At 48.0% G+C, this 19365-nt stretch overlaps 7 protein-coding genes and 2 non-coding genes across 9 annotated transcripts; 5 read left to right on the top strand and 4 right to left on the bottom strand.

The window, feature by feature from the left end:
- Positions 1-15: 15 nt before the first annotated feature.
- Positions 16-1556, bottom strand: EV420DRAFT_1555292 (uncharacterized protein). The gene is made up of 6 exons (XM_060473641.1): positions 1534-1556; positions 1383-1484; positions 1211-1333; positions 1077-1157; positions 883-1026; positions 16-827 (listed from the first exon to the last, which is right to left on the bottom strand). The coding sequence occupies exons 2-6, from the start codon at positions 1418-1420 to the stop codon at positions 140-142; spliced, it is 1074 nt and encodes a 357-aa protein (XP_060328843.1). The 5' UTR covers positions 1421-1484; positions 1534-1556; the 3' UTR covers positions 16-139.
- A 663-nt stretch (positions 1557-2219) lies between these two features.
- Positions 2220-4371, bottom strand: EV420DRAFT_1694867 (uncharacterized protein; the record flags this gene model as incomplete). Its single annotated transcript, XM_060479397.1, has 6 exons — positions 2220-3246; positions 3298-3420; positions 3475-3642; positions 3698-3835; positions 3890-4006; positions 4055-4371. The coding sequence occupies 6 exons, from the start codon at positions 4369-4371 to the stop codon at positions 2604-2606; spliced, it is 1506 nt and encodes a 501-aa protein (XP_060328842.1). The 3' UTR covers positions 2220-2603.
- A 130-nt stretch (positions 4372-4501) lies between these two features.
- On the top strand, positions 4502-4581 carry EV420DRAFT_t170. Its single transcript has one exon. It is a non-coding gene; the product is annotated as a tRNA-Thr (tRNA).
- A 517-nt stretch (positions 4582-5098) lies between these two features.
- EV420DRAFT_t171 lies at positions 5099-5171 on the top strand. The gene has a single exon. It is a non-coding gene; the product is annotated as a tRNA-Thr (tRNA).
- A 746-nt stretch (positions 5172-5917) lies between these two features.
- On the bottom strand, positions 5918-7187 carry EV420DRAFT_1644970 (uncharacterized protein; the record flags this gene model as incomplete). The annotated part of the gene is made up of 2 exons (XM_060477722.1): positions 5918-6312; positions 6368-7187. The coding sequence occupies 2 exons, from the start codon at positions 7185-7187 to the stop codon at positions 5918-5920; spliced, it is 1215 nt and encodes a 404-aa protein (XP_060328841.1).
- A 4424-nt stretch (positions 7188-11611) lies between these two features.
- Positions 11612-12673, top strand: EV420DRAFT_1644969 (uncharacterized protein; the record flags this gene model as incomplete). The annotated part of the gene is made up of 3 exons (XM_060477721.1): positions 11612-11684; positions 11736-12349; positions 12407-12673. The coding sequence occupies 3 exons, from the start codon at positions 11612-11614 to the stop codon at positions 12671-12673; spliced, it is 954 nt and encodes a 317-aa protein (XP_060328840.1).
- Positions 12674-14585: 1912 nt separating this feature from the next.
- On the bottom strand, positions 14586-15330 carry EV420DRAFT_1621468 (DUF1000-domain-containing protein; the record flags this gene model as incomplete). The annotated part of the gene is made up of 5 exons (XM_060475700.1): positions 14586-14631; positions 14686-14762; positions 14816-15046; positions 15099-15254; positions 15280-15330. The coding sequence occupies 5 exons, from the start codon at positions 15328-15330 to the stop codon at positions 14586-14588; spliced, it is 561 nt and encodes a 186-aa protein (XP_060328839.1).
- Positions 15331-15445: 115 nt separating this feature from the next.
- Positions 15446-17943, top strand: EV420DRAFT_1555261 (histone deacetylase domain-containing protein). The gene is made up of 8 exons (XM_060473640.1): positions 15446-15533; positions 15610-16267; positions 16320-16529; positions 16583-16639; positions 16688-16833; positions 16887-17098; positions 17150-17414; positions 17469-17943. The coding sequence occupies exons 2-8, from the start codon at positions 15844-15846 to the stop codon at positions 17820-17822; spliced, it is 1668 nt and encodes a 555-aa protein (XP_060328838.1). The 5' UTR covers positions 15446-15533; positions 15610-15843; the 3' UTR covers positions 17823-17943.
- Positions 17944-18038: 95 nt separating this feature from the next.
- EV420DRAFT_1621466 (mitochondrial carrier domain-containing protein) lies at positions 18039-19097 on the top strand (the record flags this gene model as incomplete). The annotated part of the gene is made up of 6 exons (XM_060475699.1): positions 18039-18080; positions 18129-18285; positions 18333-18427; positions 18479-18637; positions 18688-18873; positions 18924-19097. The coding sequence occupies 6 exons, from the start codon at positions 18039-18041 to the stop codon at positions 19095-19097; spliced, it is 813 nt and encodes a 270-aa protein (XP_060328837.1).
- Positions 19098-19365: the final 268 nt, after the last annotated feature.

Genomic DNA, 19365 nt, shown 5'->3' with positions numbered 1-19365 from the left:
ACTGTGGCTGTTCAGGCTTCCATCGTTAAAATTTTCAGGCGCAGCGAGCTTTGTCGTTGACACAAGAAATGATGATACAATTTATTCCTTTAATGTGCGTTCCCGACAGCCATATATTAAATCTCCGATCTCCAGAACCTCAATTCTTTTCAGAACAATCTAACCAGTCCAACCACGAATCAGATTCTAATTCCACCCTGCGGCTTGTCTCCATCATGCGAAGGAGCCTTGGGAAATTTACTCTGGCTTCCAAGTTGAACTTCCACTCATCATCGCACCAAAGTTCCTTGACCGTGAATCGAAGGGCCCCATCCCTGGATACGAACTTTTTCTTGTAGACAACCTCTGGCTCCCTATCAAATTTTTGCAAGATAGTCTCCATCATCCTGTTGCCAGGGTCATTAGCATGGAGTGATGTCGCCATCAGTAATTGATGCAATGCGTCCTTCCTGTACACCATGTCGAGGGCGAATACCCACTCGCCTAATACTTTCCCTCCTTTCACAACTTTGAAGGGTACACACTCGGCATCATAGTTGCACAAAAACACCTGTTTTGGATTTCGCTTCTTGAATGCGAACCAAGGATTTTCAAGAAACATCGCAGCGAGATCTTCCTCTTTCGACGTGGTAAACGATGATTGGCCTGGGTCTGGCTCCTCGTCTTCTATGTTTCGTTTCGCGGGAGATGGAGTATTCGGTGCAAGACTAGAGCTACGGCGCCGTCTTTCAGGTGTCTTGGGTACTGTGGGAATTGGCTCCGAATTATCTGTAAATGCCTCTCTTATTCTGGTAAGGAGTTCCGAGTCTCCTACATCATCGTCGTAGCTAACAAGACCGTTTAGTCTTCTTCTGACATGCAGATTGGTAGAAGCCTTCCCACCTGAAGGAACTCTCCGAGTTGAGGTTGTCGAGCTCATCTAACGCGGCAGGATTTACTGCAGAGTTGGAAGGTATATTTTCAGAGGTACCGTTCGACTGATCCGTGTTTCTTTGCGTCGGCGGCTGGCTCTTTTGCCCATTGACCCTGTTAAATATGTTACTTCGTCCTTTCTTCCACATTTGAATGGAGCGTACTCTGATTTGTACTTCGGATCATCGATGCACGTTGCTTTGCTCCGCATCGTCTCTAAAATGTCTGCAAACTTCGGTCGAGGCCTATAAGTACCCATGTGTTCAGCGCTTCGTTTTGGAGGAGGTTAGTGGCTCACTTTGGTTCTTTGGCGTAGACATTCACGAATTGATAAGGAGATCTGGCCCTTTCCCCAATAACCGGTGGTTCTGTCACAAGCGACTCCCGATACACAGAGATGGGATCGGAGCGACCCAACTCCCTGTCACAAATGTTATATGAAAGCCGAAAACCCCGACCAGAGGACCTACTCTATTTTAGCAATCCTCTTCTTCGTCTCCTGCGTCATAGGTTTCGGATCATCCCACTGGGGCGCGACAATTCTCTCGAATTTATGATCTTCCTTCCCATTTCTGCGAGTAGGGTTAAGCAACTCGCAGAAGCTGGTGTAACCACACATACAGATAAAAATCGAGTAGATCCAATGCTCCCACCACCACTGCATCTGGCGCAACGGGGAATATGCCTTGTGTGATGATTTTCACGGCCAATTGGGCACAGATGAATTTCATTTCATACCTGCTTATTTGTGAGCACAATCAAATATCCTATGCGAGCTTGATACTTACTCCTTACTAGACTGTACGGCCGTAGTCCTGCAAACACTTTCCAAGTATTCCAGGTGATCGTTCATTTCGTCGAAGGTGCTCAGGGATCGTCGCTTCCGATCTAAACTTTTGACTTGCTTAGTCCACCAGCTCTCGAACTCCTGTCCACTCCCGAAGGTCCAAGATAAATGCCCTCTGCTTTCATCGATGGGGCCAGAATCGTCATCCCGAGAACGTGAAGTCTGTATAATCGAGAGAAAGTGATGCAAGGAATGCGAGATGGTGATACAAGCGTTCAAATTCCTACTATTTTTCGGTCGACCATTCATGATTCCAGGTGTAAAGCTAATGGATGTTGTATCGATAAGAGCGCCTGGGACCCACTGTTCCTGTTTCTTGATGCGTTTCGGCATGTTCCACGCTTGGGCTCCTATTCAACTTTCCTACGACGTCACGCTTTATCTTCATTGACTTAGAGTCTTTCTGCTCGCCCTGGAATTAAACAAGTGTCTAGTGGTCTGCCAATGCGGACATTTTAGCGGAGGATGATACAGTAGATCGAGATTGGTATCATCACGCTCACGGACCGTTGCTTGGCGCATGGGCACGAAATACATTTCTCTTAAAGTTTAAATGTGCACGTCTCATACACTTAGATGGGGGGTTATTTACCGATGCGCTAACCAGTCATAGTAGGACTGAGTACCAAATCTTATCTCGAAGGCACGATCGTCTCGATCATTAGCTCTTCGACATGAAGTGCCAAACCTTACCCTAGATCTCCCTAGATTCAAGGCAGTTGTGTCATGCCGAATATTCAAGGACCTGCTATATGAAGATGTCCCGCCGTCGTATCTGATTGGTCCATCATCGAGGCACATTATTCTCAGAGACTAACAAGAACACTCGAACGTAGGCATCAATCTACATCCACAAGGATCCAGATCCCCTCTCCATCCTCAGACTCTGGCGCAGCATGTCCTTCAGCTCATCGAATGTCACTTTACGCTCTAAACCGAACCTCCACTCCTCATCAATGTAAACGTCGACGACCTTGTAATGGGTACCCTTCTTCGTGACTATCACCCGTTTATGGATAGAGCTCGGGCGGCGAAGGAACATTTGCATGAATTCCTCGGCCACTTCGCTGTCTTCCGGACGACACGACTGCAATAACTGTCGCATCTGCTCCGTTGTATACGTCAAGTTGATCACGAAGGACCAGACATCTCCCCTTACACCTCCTCGGACCACCTTAAAGGGCATCTCGCAGTTTCCTCTGCGAAGCAAGAAATATTGTGCCGGGTTGATAAATTTTGTTGATATAGCGAAGAAGGGATCTTGTTCGAATCTTTCGACAAGACCGAGACTTTTCTCCACGGTGTCCTTACTGGTGGAGTGGTATGAAGGGGGGTTGGGTGGCAAGCAACCCGAAAGTGAAGAGCAATTCGAGGCGTCGCTGTATGCTCCTGATGGGTCAGCCTGGGGCTCAGGAGAACCGCTGACGTTCCTCGTAAGGGTTAATGTTCTCGAGATAGGCTCGTTCTCTTCTCTAGCGTCTTCTTCCCTAACGCGAAAATCAGGTGCTACACTTGAAATCATCGACATCTACACAGACCTCAATAGGGGCTCCTCGTCTGACAGGGTGGCATCGTCGAAATGGAAGACACCGGTAGTGCAATTATCCGAAGTACTAAAATCAGTATCCAATTGATCCTTGTCGTTATTTGAGTAGGCCAGCCTTTGAAATCACGCTTCAATGCAATATGAGGCAGTCACGATACATATGGCGTACTGGAAATCTCTCTCAAATACGTGATGATTAAATGACAGCTCCTTCCCCCCAGATTGCGCTTGAGCCGGCCGTTTTTCTTTAGCATTGAGGTCTGTTACTGCGTCATATCTCTCCTGTCGTCGTTGGGTCGTAGGATTTTCGGTTGCTTTTGGATGCAGTGCGCGTGTTCTGTACTGTGTGTTAGTCCCGGTTGCATTAGCAATGACGAAACAACGATGCGTACTCGAGTTCGTCAACCCGATTATACAGAATCTCAAAATCAATTCCGCTCCCGTCAGGCTCTGGCCCTAGGAGGCGCCGAGGTTCAAGCAGCCTTGTGTACTCATACATGCTATGCATATCCTGGCAGTTGATTTGATTTCTACATGGAAGGATGTTTATACTACGTGTCGCTCCAACGGATTCTGGGACTCACAGATAGAATTCAAAATAATCAAGTGCACGCCACTGTAAACGCGCTGAAATCATAGGGAATATACCTCTGGTGATAGTCTTAATAGCAGATCGAGCGCTGATAGGCGTCAGCATGTAACTGGGTACGTGAATCAGGAATACAATCGGAAAAAGTGCTGGTGCTTACTCTTCAAATGTTTTCAGCGTCTGTTTACACAATTTATCCATCTCCACCAAATACTCGTCCATTTCGTGAAACGATTGCAGCTTTTTCCTATCTTCGGTAAATTGGTCAACCATCTGGCACCACCTATCCTCAAACTTTTCAATGCTTCCGAAGAATAGCACCTTCATCTCATCCTCGCTTCCTCCAACGAGATGGCTGTTCTCCTTCAGGAAGCGTTGAAGATACTCCGCTTGAGGGATGCGTAAAAAGGAAGCAAAGTGGTAGAGTGCTTTGCCTAATCGACAGGCGAATTTTTCATCGTGATCACTACTGTTCATGGTTGTGGGGTGTTAAGTTATTTCAATGCGAACAATGAAGCATGCAGAACGGGTGCTACCATGCGGTGGGCATGAGGTTGCATCTGGTGCTATTTTAACCTATCATGGCATAGATCCTTAAGCGATGAGGTCCCTCTTAGCTCAGTGGTAGAGCGTGTCACTCGTATGTTTCCGATGACAAGGTCAGTCGTTCAATCCGGCTAGCGGGAACTAATTTTATTTTTTCGTGTTAATTTGTCTTGCTTTCGAGTCTTACTCTTGACTCTTATCGGCTCTTCGAAAGTTTGATCGACGAAAAAAAACTTACCCTCCTTGGAGACTTCGTGCGCTACCCTAGATCACTGTGATCCCGGTTGCGTACAAAACCTCCGGGGGGCATAAGTTCAGTTTTTACCAAGCCTTCCTCAAGGGGCGTGTTTTGACATGCCGGTCCGAAACCCCGGTGTACCAACTACGGATAGTGGGCGACCCCACGGGCAGCGACGAGCGGTGAGGTGCGACACATTGTTCAATGCTCAACAGGCACAAAATTGAAGTTTTACCCATATATTCCCCCCACCTCACATGTTTAGATGAGGTGAAATAGGAGTTGTATGCACCAGTGTGCGATAACATTTATTTGTTATCGGAAAGATGAGCTACTATGGCCTCTCTGACTGAACGAGGTTAAAAAACACCCTGTTTAAGTCACACAGGTATCTAGATATAAAAGTCAGCATTCTGGCAATCCTCCTTAGCTCAGTTGGTAGAGCGCGTCACTTGTAATGACGAGGTCAGTCGTTCAAGTCGGCTAGGGGGAATTAGTCATGGTATGCGTTATTTTTCGAGGACCGCCTCATTTCAAATCATAAATTTATGCTGAGTGCTCTAAACTCTTCCAACAGCAATATCGAATCATATGTTATAGGGTAGGGTAGCGCACGAAACCTCCAGGGGGGTAAGTTACGGTTTCTTACTGACCCCTCCTCCCAAGGGGGGTTTTGATACGGTAATTTACCGTTACTTACCTCTCACGTGCAGCATCACATGACCGCCTCGCGGCAATTCCCCAGAACTTTTTTCTTCGCATTTTCTTGAAGTCATGTACTATAATTCACCGGAAATATGGCCCACCTGCGACTGTATTTTGTTAATATGCTATTCATACGATATCATTGAAATCTTATGCTGAATTGACACCAAATTGGCAGTCACATGATAGGTAAGTTACCTCTACAAAAACCCCCTCCGGCGAGGGGGGGGTAACTTACCGGTAATAAACCTAAGTGTATCAAAACCTAGGTTTCGTGCGCTACCCTATTATGGGGACTCCACCATTTACGTTTCCTCCTCGGATACAGTGACACTGGTATGAGCCACCATCCGTGGGCTTCACTTAGGACTTACCAGTGTTGCTGATCCGTATACTGAGCCATTACGCCACACAGTGGGTCAGTTCGTAAGGTAAGTTAGAATTAAGACGTGGAAACTGTGAAAGCGGACAGTATACATTTGATATCTGATATCGTGAAAGTCCAGCGGTCCGAGAAGAGTCTGAGTCCTATCGTTATGGTCCTTGTACCATGTCTACCTCCAAGATTCCCCTATCGCTCAACATACCCATTCCCCTTCTCACTGCGGCCAAGCACTCCCTTTCCAATGGGTCCCTCATGGACCGTTTCATATCCCTGACAGGTATCTCGAACCTCACCCTTCTCTTCACCACCATCATCGCCTCCTCTAGTCGCCTCCACTCATCCCGAGGACAATCTATAATGGCTTTAGGGTGAGATCGCAAATTAAAAGTGACAGTCTCCATGCGAGACGTGTCGCGTGAATATCGCTGGAAAAACAACTCCGTCAATCCAGATAGCACAGTGTGGTTGGCTACACGGTCGGAAAAGAAGTTTGAAAAGTAACATGTGATGTTTGGGACATGCGAGATGTCCAAACCATTCGTTGCTGTAATGGTCGGAATTGAGTTGTATTCAAAGCGAGTGTATAAATAGTAACGTACATGACGAGAAACCGTGAAACACGACCTCTTCTAGCGCATCACCGGCAGCTTCGAGAAGACGCTGGAGATGGTCGCTCTGGTCACCATGATCGGACCAAACTTGGAGCCTTCGGAGAGAACTGAGGTCCAACGGAGAATGGGTGTGGGTGAGTGTGTCAATGAGAACGACGGGCACGTTCTGTATACGTAGATATTGAAGCTTTGGTCTCTGAGAAAGCCGTTCATCGTCGATGGGGGTATTGTGCTCGCGGTCCGGATGCGCCTGAAGGCTGAGCTGGTCGCTGATGTAGACATTCATCAGTCGCAACTCCTTGAGATCACGGCTGTTGCTGAACAGCTGGAGGAAGTCGGAAGGTTTTAGGAACGATGTATAGTTTAAGGAAAGGGATCTGAGGTGAGGTAGGGAGAAGCTTTGACATAACGAAGTACGTATGTCGCTTGAGCCGTCCCACCTCCGGTCGTAGTGTCGTCCTGAGATAGTCATCTTTCTCAGGTTGCTTAGAGAGCCGAGTATCTGCGGCACGATGTCCTGGTCCTGTGTGAACCAGCTGTTCTTCCCACAGGTAAAGTTGTAGATGGTGAAGTTCCTGACGAGGGACGCGATACGTTTCGACCGCACAAGCAATCTCAGGAAGTCGGCCGAGGGATTGTGTACTCGACTAGAGTCATCTCGAGAGTCGAGTACGACAGAGGAGAAGAGAAGTTTCTGAGAACGAGGGAAGAATGATTGTGACACGAGAGAGCAAGCTTTGAGCGCCTCTCGGTCGTCGAAAAGTTCGTCAATGATGGCCTCAATGAGTTCTTGTGGAAATGCGTCCATAGTGTACAGTATATACAATCTGAAAAGGCAAGTTTGCTGGCTCAGTAAACTGGTAATGAAGGTAAGATCATTCGCCACGTACAATGTTAGGTCCGAATATCTCTAGAATCTAGAGGAAGTGAACATCAATCTGTCCGTCATTCCTTCTACTTAAGCAAACAAGATTTGGGGATGCGACCCGGTGTCGATAGTGATAAGTCTGGGGTGAATACTGGTACCCGGATGACGGGATGGTGGAAGGGTAGGTACGTCGGCTATTGCCGATTACCGGATACCGGATCCGGACTAGGCCCCTTTCAATTCTACCGCGCACCCACCATTTCGCTATTACGCGAAAGTCGGCAAACGTGTATTTGGTCTGATGACGTATAACTTTAGGCACGCCAGCATTAGTAGGTGGGATTTTTACTTGACAATGCAAGGCCTGCTACAAGCTCAGTCAGGCTGCCATTTGAACAATGAATTCACAGTCGTTGGGCCGCGGCAATGCTAGGCTTCAGTACAATATCCAATCTTGAAGAAAGTGGCGTCGGCAACAGCAACAGCTTCTTCAGATTCTGCCTTGTTTGAGCCAATCACTTGACGAGCTTTACTGGAGTTAGAGCATTGTCATCAGGGCCATGATTGTAGGAATCAACGCCGGACCTCGAAAGAAAGATGGAGCGGAGTTAAAGACATACCCGAAGTCGAAGACTCGAAGGTACATCATAGTATAGACACATCGATCAAGACGACTGAAATGAAGGGATGCATCTGACTCGGTGCCCAAGCTAGTGGGAAATCAATTCAGACGCAAAAGATGACTCGGATACACGCGACCCGAGGAGCGATCTTTCCAGCGTCTTGGTCCTTCTGCGGTGGTCGGATAAGCTGATGAGCTTGTCAGACATGGGTGTGGGTATAAATCATGGGATGTTTTCTCGGCACAAAGGGCTGCGATGATAGCATCTTCTAGTCACAGCGAAGGGCGTGAATAGTCCGTCGGACGCCCGATGACTCCACGAGGAGGGATTAGTGTGTATACCATGTGCACCGAGCTTTAGCGTCGCAAACAATAACCTGAAGGTACAGACGGCTGTCTGAAAGTAGATCTGAAATGTGCTCGAACGTCAGCGCCAGTGACTTCCAGTCGATAGCAAGCTTTCACTGTGTCCAAAGTATATCGGAAGCCCGGGCCCACTCATCGACGGAAAGCAGAAGTTAAACGCCACATGTATCATATGGTCCGCAAAAAATCGAGGACGTTCGGGTCAAGAAAGAAGGGCAAGCAGCGCGTTGAATTTGATACGACTTTTGCATTCTCTCTGCAGGACGAGAAATTTTGCTAGGGTTCTTTGAGCTTCTGCGAAAAGCGGCTGCACGCAGAATTGAAAGTTCGCCGTCGAAAGAGGTCTTCATCTACAGGAGCAGCGGGCCGGTAGACTGTTTCGATATCCCGGACTGACTACGAGACAGAGCAAAAGTACAGAATTTTTCTTGTTTCCTTCGATTTAGGCCTGGCCGGTACAATGCCCTGTGAGACGATCATACTTATTATATGGCCAGCGCCTTGGCTATGCATCGGCGATATGCAGTCCCAGCCTTAGTCTTGGATTCATCGGCAAACCAATTCTACTTTTGATCTATGTAACCGTTAATGTCACGAGTTTCCATAAGGCTGTTATTGTACCAGATGCATACCAACTAAGCATTTCGCCACCTAAGTATTTCTGCCGACGTCGTCCAAATCCAAAAATATATATTGAGCGAAATCCAAATCATTTGAGTAATACCTGTCGCGAGGCTTGAGCATAGCCTGCTCAGGTGAGAAGGCGAAATTCGTTGGTTTCGAAGTGGGCCTGGGTGAAACAGAGTCTTTATATTAATGTTTCTGTGCCCCGTGCTGCATATAACGATTTTTTGTCGCGTCGAATAGCAATACACGACCAGAGACTCGTAGATTCTTGACAATGAGAGCGAAAGGTTGAAAAGGCAGGAAAACCGGGCCGGGAAACCGAAGTTCGAACAAGCACGTGAAGGGTGAACGTCCTTTCTTGGCTGGAGACTTTCTGGAGCCGAACAACTACAATGTATACTGTACGTGAGGCTCGCTTCAACGAGGGACTAGGTATGGAAAAGACTACGGAAAGGAAGATACACTAACTGTTTAGGTGCACTGGCTAGGGCGAGTGACCTGGTAGAGTAGGTGCATCAAAGTTCGCGCACCCAGCAATCAGGCTAATAATGCAGATTCCTTGGACAGGTGGAATGAACGTGTTTTTACCATTTCACGGGTAAAGTTGGAATAGTGACTCCTCACTCTTCTTTGAGCCTCGATAATGAACTCGAGCGCCAGCGTTACGAGCTTCGGCTTCAACAGGCCCGTCACTTGATATAAATGTTCTATGAGAGACATTTTCGGTTTCCAACTCGCGGTATGGAGCAGTCTAATACGTTGCTGGCAGCTAAAGGTATGTCTGTATAATTAGAGCTACTTGTCGGAAATGAATGACCGGAGACTCACGCAGGCAATTAGAGACGTTCTCCCTTCAATTCAGCCTATACTGTTTAACCCGTGTGGCTAGAGGTCCTTAATGTGCTTATCACGAGTTTAATTGTCTTCTGAATCCCTTCCACATGGTCATCAAAGAAATGGCAGAAACTATCCCAGACCGCCCGAATTAACCTTAGCGATAGAGGATTGAAGCTGCGGGTGGGCGGGTGACTATCATGGTTACAGATTCTCCATTGGACTTGAAGATGACTTGGTATGCTCGTTCTTGTATCTTTATTATTTGGACGCTGATGTTAGGTCTATCAGAGATAACGTTGAGGCGTCTTCTCAGACTATGTCTTCTGCACGAGAAATGATGATTTGTGGTCACGAAGGCTTCTTCGATAACTCTGCTCCCAGACAACAATACACGCGCTCGACCTTAATCTATTGGTGAATTGGCCTGGCCAATGACATCACGTTGTCGTTCCGGGACTAGGTACCGTTGATCTGACAACATCTATCTGTGTCTAATCCTCTTGCGTTGCAGCCGCGTAATATCGTACAGCACCAGCTATCAGCGATCAGTTATCAGTAGACAAAGGCCAGCGATTGGACCTCAGTAGACAAAGGAGGTTTTCAGTCTCTGTCCAAACCTGGACGGATGAATGATGACCGTCAGCTGGCGGCTAAAGATGTCAGCGCCACCATAAAATGCCCCATAGGGGCACAGACAAAGGAATGGAGAGCCCTTTTGTGTTACCGTCCGAATCGGTCAGGGATTGACTGTGGTTCTGCTTGATACCATTGGTGCAATGGCAGTGAGTGGCTACTATCCCCGTATGCACCTGCTTACGCGTTCTGATCACAGACTGAACTAAATTCTCTCTAGAAATTAAGCTGCGGATGCCCTAGAAATAACGGTATACCTGTCGTTCAACATCGAAAATGCAACACCGAGGCTGTTACACCGGAGTGAACTGCACCGGAGTTCATGTATCAGTACTTGGAACCCTAATCAGATCTGCTCTTCGAACCCTTTCTTGATTACGGCCAAAGACAAAGCAATGGGGAAGTTTGACGGAGGGAAGGTGGAGGCAGGTACACGTCGAGGCCTCGTTACTTCGCACGGTCAATGAGCTATGATGGAAGGATTGGCGGCCGAGGGACAGACAAAGGCTGTCGCATCGCTCAATGGAGATCAGGCATTTACCGATTTAAAAGTGCTGCAGGCCGTAACGAAGGCTTTTTGACTCATTGTGGGAAGGTCACCTACAGTATCAGGCTGTAGAGAACTAATTAATCTGGCGATACATGGTCTTGGGCGGGTTTGTGGCAGGTACGCTTAGTCCCGGAGATGGAGGTTTTTCATATATGATACTAAAAAATACCTAGGTTCTTCATTCAAACACCGATGCGGCGACACGCAGCTAACACGCAGCATGAGATGCGTCGGAAAATACCGATACTGGTCAGTTCTTTTAGACGCCGTTCACAGTAGGTGAAGCTCAATCTAGTTGTTCACAGCACTCGAGCATTGTCACGAGTATATTTCAAGATCATATCTCACTGATCGGCGTGGTCTCTGATAATCAAGAAGACGACAACCCATTCCGTCGCGGCGATCCACAGGGAACGTGAAGATGCGCCATGACCGTGGTCCACACGGGGGCGAATGAGTCATGATGGGCATACCGAATCTGGGTGATGTATGTGCATAAGGGAGAGATATGCCGGAACTCGAACTCTTCACGCCTCAAGGCGAACACGATTTGCCATTAGTAAGGAACGAAATTCCTACGCTCACGTTTATGGAAATCTGTCGCTACCGACAGGACACAGTCAAAAGCTGAGCTCAGGATGCATTCTCTCCTTGTACTTCCATTCTCGTACACCTCTCAAATCTCTTTGGATTCTTCTTCACTTGCTCTCTCACAAAACACGCGTTGATATGCCTCCCGTTCGCCCTGTTACCGTTCGCCGCTCTCGACGCTTGTCGATGCAGGTACCGGTCAAATACGACGGTGAGTTACTAGTCAACTACGTCATATTGTGTACTGATACTTACATTATAGATGACGGCTGGGAGTCGGGCGACGTCGCGATGGGCCTTATTGATGCCGTCGCCACCCATTCTCCAGCGTCTCCTCCCGCTTCTCAGACACCCACTAGACGCGCTCCACGGTCTCCTAACGCGTTCCTTCAGTTTCGCTCGACCTACTGGCAGGGAAACAAGCGTGAACGAAACAACCGCAACGTAAGCCGCATCTGTGGTATTCTGTGGAATGCTATGTCGGCGGAGGAGCGGAGCGTTTATGAGGAGATGGCTGCAGTGGCCCGAGCGGATCACAAACTGAAGTATCCGCACTTCAACTACCGACCCGTTCGGAGAGATAAAAAGCCGAGGACGCGTCGCCACCGTAACTATAAAGAGGAGGATAAATGTCGGAAGATCGCGATGTTGTTCAGAAAGGACATCGAAGGCACCGTGATTGAGAAAGAGGAGGAGGTGAAGACGAAGGAGCTTGTCTGCACTATCCCTTCTCCTACTCCTCCGGTCATAGCCAACGAGGAGCGTGCCCCGACTCCTGACCATGCCACTCCAACGGCCAAGAAGGAGGAGGAGGAGACCTTTGTCCCTACCTCCGCCATGCCGCCACTCGACCTGAAAGTTTCTGCTGCCGATAAGGTTCGTTGTATTCCCCTCTATGTATGTTTTCTCTGCCACTAACATCTTTTTTAATAGGACGAATTCGCCTTCGACAGCTCAGTCCAGCCTCCCAGCTACGTCCGTGTTGATGCTCAGTTTGGGGCGAACCCCGACGTCAACATGGATTCCAGTCCTGGAGCTCCTCCTGTTGACGATACCGCCAGACCTGAACCGTTCGATCCTGTTGCGAACTATCTGTCGGATTACGTTCACATGTCTGAAGAGCTGGATGCGATGATGACCGATATCGCACCTCAGGAAATGGAATCTCTCTCCCTCCCTGTTGATTGGGCGTACATCTGAATCGATAACCGCCACTTCATTTGTAGACGCCCCAAGAGGAGATGTAGCCCCGATTGTTACTAACGTACTTATACTCCATTCAAACCATTCATGTACTGTCTTTATAGATTAGTTACCTGCCTATGTACCTCCCGCACACAATTATCACGTTTCCCTCGCGATAGCCCGTTTCTCCGCGCTGCGGCCCATTACATTAGTACAACCTCGGCCTCAGCGCGAGCTTGGTAGCATTGGACTTAACTACACAACAGCATTTTCCCTCCGGACATTGACGCTATACAAAATTTCCACTGCTGACGGTTGTCCAGGGTATACTTCGCCACAGGGGACCAAGTACCTGACGCCGCAGAAGCTTTTCTGGAGTTGCATGCAAGCCTATACCAGAATATCAGGAGTTCCCCCCGGGTATCAAATGATCTATTAAATAAACAACTCGGTGTAAATGAGTGGGCCAGGGCTAAGGGCACATTGAGGATAATTATCCATTATTGGGTCTTCAACGCGATAGACACGTTCCCTTTGGCATGTCGTAATACAGTAAGCACGGATTGTAATGTCTCGGATGGGCAGAATCCACGAATGATGGTTCGAGGACCATAGAGCTGGTTTAGATAGAGAACAGAACAATTCACTTGCCGCAGCAGCGTCTCCTCCCTTGGAAGCTACCCATCCTAGAATGCCCCAAACCGGGTCTATTAGAATAAGCGCCCGACCCCTGCCCGCCGGTAGGCAGGCCAACGACGTACATTAGATATAACTGTCCTCAACGGGGAGCGCCTATAAGTTTTAGTCGTTCTCAGAATTGAAACTTCAGCCATGATGTCCTGGCCTTCACGCCGGATAACACTTGAGTAACATATGTCAAGACTACACCCTGTGCCGGAGCTAGTGATATGCTAGACGAGTGCAAGAAGCAAGGATGCGCACCTAGGACTCTACCATAGAGGAGAAAACTTCTGCGGTTCTGATCCAAAGTTTTCAAGCTGTGGATGATACGAGCGATCCGTCTGTAGCTTCATCCCTCAATATAGCTTTGCTCCAAATCCGTGGAAGAATGATTGCATCCATCTGAAATGGTGGAGCTATGACCAGGGCCGTCACGACGTTTTGTGCGGAGACTGCGATCATTTCTTCTCCAGGTTGACGTTTCCTTTGACTTCGCCTTACCACGAACATCTCAGATCATTGTGTCGGACCCGCGACCATCACAGACCGCACCGGGAAAGGAGTGCCGTGAGTGGCATTACGTCTAGTTGACGCCACACCTTCTACATGTTGTCCCCGACTGCGTATATAAGCCAGTATGTTTCGCGAAGTAGAAAACACGAAAACTCCCTGACATATTCATTGATGTATGGATGCAAAAGACGTCAAGAGTTTCTGAAAACTGGACCTGTTCAGTGGCGATAAGAACCTCAGAGAGAAAAAAAACTCCAACGGCACCAATTATCTCCTGTTATTCTGATTAGGTAGATACATTACAGAATATCAAGACGTCCTCATGGCGATGCGGCTCTCTGTGTAGTGCAACTGCACCTCAGAGTCGCTCAGGAACCGTAAAGAGGTACACACCATAATCGTCAGAAACAGAGCGAACAACGCTACTACACTGTGGTCAACAACTTTCTTGGAAGATGATGCAAGGAGGATTGGGTGCTTTGCGCATAGCTCGTCGACCGTGTCCAGCTTGATGGATGTTGCATATCCCGTCATACTTTAGGAAATCCGAAAGATGATCTGTATCGGGACCACAGTGTCAGCAGTCGAGTACTCCGCGATACTCCTGCCTATGCCAGGATGCAGGCCTTTATAAGAGAGTTATGCTGTCGAACTGGTTTGCTTCGATATATCGGTTGATAACGCTTGTATTGAACTACATTTATGACATCTTAATGGCCGTACGTTGACAACTCTAATGGTCATGTTCTTGATGAAGACCGCTGAGATCTTTAGTAGTCCTGAAGACAAAGATTAGAGCTGCGGACACGATTGAAAAATACAATGGAACGTACTCGACAGGTACGCCAAATACATCGATCTTGTCGATCCTCGTCTCGTCTTCGCCGCCGTGATTAGATACGACGAAAATCTAGGATACAATCAGAATACGAAATGAAATAAAATAAAATGACGTATACGCACATGTAAGCTGTTGACCTTCTGAAATCGTACAAATCGTAGGGCGACTTGCTTGCCCTCCTTCACCTCTTCCTCGCTCAGCTCCAAGACCTGTGCCACATCAGGTTCATCAGCATCCTCCAGTTCCTCAAATCCAACATTCGACCGGTTAACGACAAGTTTCAGCTTTTTGGGTGCGGCCGCTAGCTCGTTAGATTGGATGACGATCGAGCGTACGCGCACTGCTTGATTAAACTGTGCATATCATGAGTATTCCAACACGAATCTGACATATGGATTGACACACGGCAATGTTTAACAGCAGCTGCTCATCGGCATCGCTCTGCAGGAATGCACTCGTCGCATTCCTTTTCTTTGAGGCTACGATGGATTGGAAAGGGTGCTCCGCGGATTCGTTGAGGCAGTTGAGTTGCTGGAGATCAAGAAATTCGAGGAGAGAGGTCTAGGGCGCTGTGAGTTGAGCTGACAGCGGCAAGCAGGGATAACACCACATCACCCGTATCCTTTGAGGACGACATGATGGCGGTACAGAAGAAGAAATTATCGATCGTTAGCCAAACACTCACAAGCTTCTGGTAATAGGTATGATCGGAAAATTTTACCTGCTTCATCATGATATTTCTCTTTCTTCAGTTGTTACACCGGTAGCCCCTCTTGTTGCTTCCTTGCTTGAGGAGAATTTCTTTGTTTCGAATCCAAATTTCACGCAACTAAATAATGAGTGAGTCCTTTTTTGTATATCATGAAGGACCCGCCGAGTACGGTGCAGCGTACCGTCACTAAGTACTTGGAAATAGAGTCTTTAACAGAAACTATTACTACTCATTATCTAATATTTCTAGCATATTGCTCCCACTTTCCGAGGTCATTTTGCTCTAGAGGGACCTAGGGGCATATCAACGCGAAGCAGCTTGCCCTAAAGTGAGCACGTGATACAGTGACTGCCCAGAATAGTTCGCGGAATTTCTTTTTCTTTTCAACTCCACCCACGCACTTTGTCTGGTTTTCGCTCACGACTCCAACGAATATTTATGGCCCCTGCGAAAGCTGGCGTATTTATTCAGGATGCCTGCTACCAGCACCAATACATCCGGTCCAAAGACACGTCTCTAATTGTTGAACGCCCCGAGCGTCTACGGGCAGTCAAATTGGGGGTGGCTGCTGCTCTTTCCCGGATACCTTCAGTTGTGGACGCTGATGGAGACCCGGATGACCTCGCAGCAGCACTCAGTCGCTTGGACATCGCCAAGGAAACTGGAACAGACAAGGTGGAGATCATTCGAAGTACAGCGTCTGTTGATATTCTGCACCATCCTGCGGTCAAATTTGTTCACGGAGATTTGGACGGAGACGTGTACATACCAAAGATAAAATCGTGGGCTGATGAGAGTCGAGATAAGATTGCGAAAGGGGAGAGCGAGATACCTGAAGGATATTCTCAGGGCGATCTCTACTGTGCGTCGTGATTCTGTTTTTTATGGCATGCTAATGATATTATTGTATCAAGTGTGTCCTGAATCTATTGTCGCGATACAGGGAGCTCTGGGGTCCGTGTGCGAGGCCGTCGACACGGTTGTCGCGTCGTCCAAGAAGAATGATGAGCGCAACGGCATCAGTCGCGCCTTCGTTGCCATTCGACCACCTGGTCATCATTGTGGAGAAGATACCCCGGAAGGATTTTGTTTCGTAAATAATGTGGCAGTCGCTGCAGCGCATGGTATGTTCTCTCTTCGATGAACTTGAAGAAAGACAGGCGTTTATTTCTCTCAGCCCACCTTCAACATGGGATCAACAGGGTCGTGATATTTGATATTGATCTGCACCATGGTGAGCAGCGGTTAGTCAAATTCGGGCGCATTCTAACGTCCTGTTCAGGCAATGGCACCCAATCAATTGTTTGGCAAATCAACGAGGAATCGTATCGTAAAACCCTCGAGTCTGAAGGCGGTGCCCCAGATATCAAACCCGGCCCGCGAATCTTTTACAGTTCTATACATGATATTCTATCTTATCCTTGCGAGGTATCCCTCTCGTTAGTTAGACACGTGAATCAATGCTAATGGCTCAATGTTAGGATGGCAAGCCACAACTCGTCCAGGCCGCCTCTGTTTCTATCCATGGGGCGCATGGACAGTACATCGAGAATGTCCATCTCCAGACCTACGAATCTCAAGAACATTTCTTCAATGTCCTGTACCCCCAGCGGTATGCTGGAATTCTGCGGAAGGCAGAACAATTTCTAGACGAAACGGGCGGGCCCGGAGACGATATTTTATTCTTTATCAGGTGGTTTCTCTTTTGCCCATTCCAGCTCTACAAGCTAATGGAATACTCTAGCTGCGGTATGGATGCATGCGAACACGAGTACGAGTCCATGTCCCGACATAACCGTAAAGTCCCCACGTCTTTTTATCATCGTTTCACGCAGGACGCGTGTAGTCTGAGCGAGCGTTACGCGGGCGGACGTATCATCAGTGTCTTGGAGGGCGGATATAGTGACCGAGCGTTGACGAGCGCGACATTCGCTCATATTTTGGGCCTGGCTGATTTACCGCCAGGAACAGTGCAGGAGGATTGGTGGAGTTTGGACAACCTCGTCGCGGTTAGTTGCTTGTGCTTTTACGTGTTTCGCGGGTGCTGATGGACTATCTCTTAGCTGGAAAAGGCCACTAAGAAACGACGTGGAGCTCCGGGTCCCGTTGAGCCGTGGGTAGAGAAAGCTGCAAGATTGTTTGCGTCGCTGGAGAGTAAGATGATCAAAGTGTCTGGAGTGACGCCTCCCATGTCAATGACGTTGAGAGAACGGAAGAAGGCGAGTGGTAGTGCTTCACCTGCAGGTGGCGGTTCGCCAGCAAAGAAGGAGAAATCTCCGGTAAGGAAGGGAAGAGCATCGCTACCAGTAGCGGCCGGTGACGGCGATTCATCTTCGTCCTCATCAAATGGGGTCGAGCCAACGAAGAAACTGCCTAGGGTGATTCTGAAGCTTGGACCAAATCCTTCAGTCGCGTAATAGCTTGATATATGTGAGTTCCAGTATAGGGATATGTATGAGAAGTACTGTAATATTTGTATACTACCGTATACCAGTTAGAGGATATCTTGTGTAAAATGATTATTTATTCATTTATTTATTTTGGTTAATCTCTTCGGATTTGTTTCGGCGGACCGGGGTTTTGCAGCGTGTTGAGTCCGAAAGGTCCGATGTCCTCGTTCCTTCTCAACCACCATGGTCGGTGACCAACCACCCACCTTCCTGCAGTCTCTCATCGTATGTCTCGTTTCTGTCATTTTTTGAGTGACCATTTACCGTTTCAAGGCAGGCGGACTCGCTGGGACCTCCGTGGATCTTCTATTTTTCCCTATCGACACGCTGAAAACGCGTCTGCAATCTGCTCAGGGATTTACGCGAGCTGGAGGATTTACAGGAGTATATAAGGGTGTTGGAAGCGTCGCGGTAGGCAGCGCGCCAGGAGGTGAGCGCTATGATGTTTGTACTATCGCGATATTTACGCAGAAACAGCCGCGGCGTTTTTCTCCACGTACGACACGATGAAGCAGGTTCTCCCATTCCAGGGACCTCTTGCACACATGATATCAGCTTCTGTGGGCGAAGTGGTACGGCCGTTCTCGTTCTTCGGTTACGCTTCCCATGGCTCACGTTTACAGGCAGCCTGCTTGATTCGTGTACCGACAGAAGTTATCAAGACACGTACACAAACAGGAAGCTACGGTGCTGCGCAATCGTGGGGTGCAGCTAAGCGTGTTCTAGCGGACGACGGCCTCCGGGGGTTCTACCGCGGATTTGGTATTACTGTTATGAGAGAGGTCAGCGTTTTGTTGATTCTGTTTTGTTGGTTGCTGATGTGTTGTTGTAGATACCGTTTACTTCCATCCAGTTTCCGTTGTACGAACTTTTGAAGCTACGGCTATCTAAAATTGTTCATCGAAAACCCTTGTATGCTCATGAAGCTGCCGTATGTGGGAGTATTGCTGGTGGTGTCGCTGCAGCTTTGACAACACCGCTTGATGTGCTAAAAACCCGAGTTATGCTCGACCTACGGGTAAGCGCTTGTTGCTTTTCCTACACCTTCTCTTTCTGAGCAAGTTGCAGAACTCGGAAGAACAATTGCCTTCACTTCTAGCTAGAATGAAAACTATCTATACGACAGAGGGCATGAAGGCTCTCTTTGCTGGTGCCGTCCCACGGACGTTGTGGATATCGGCTGGTGGTGCTGTCTTCCTAGGTGTCTACGAATGGGCCGTACATGGTTTAATGGGATGGTAAATTATTGAATTTAATCCCATCTTCCCATAATCTATAGGCTTTGCAAACTGCAGACTCGATCTCTGGATCGACGACCTTTCTGGCGTCATGATATATGGCACGTCTGACCTAGAAGAAATAAGAACGACGCAAATCTATTTGGAGGCAACATGACTAGTTTTAGCGGACAATGAGGACTTTCCTCTGTGCCCAAGTATTGGCAGACAACCGTTATTCAAAAAGCCCTAGTAAGTTCTCTCGCTCGTATATCAGAATACCAGACGGTCCT

Source organism: Desarmillaria tabescens (assembly GCF_030435595.1).
Source record: "Desarmillaria tabescens strain CCBAS 213 chromosome Unknown EV420scaffold_26, whole genome shotgun sequence".
In the NCBI taxonomy this organism is placed as follows: Eukaryota; Fungi; Basidiomycota; class Agaricomycetes; order Agaricales; family Physalacriaceae; genus Desarmillaria; species Desarmillaria tabescens.
The sequence above is the reverse complement of the archived record's forward strand: the minus strand, read 5'-3'. Positions and strand labels throughout refer to the sequence as shown.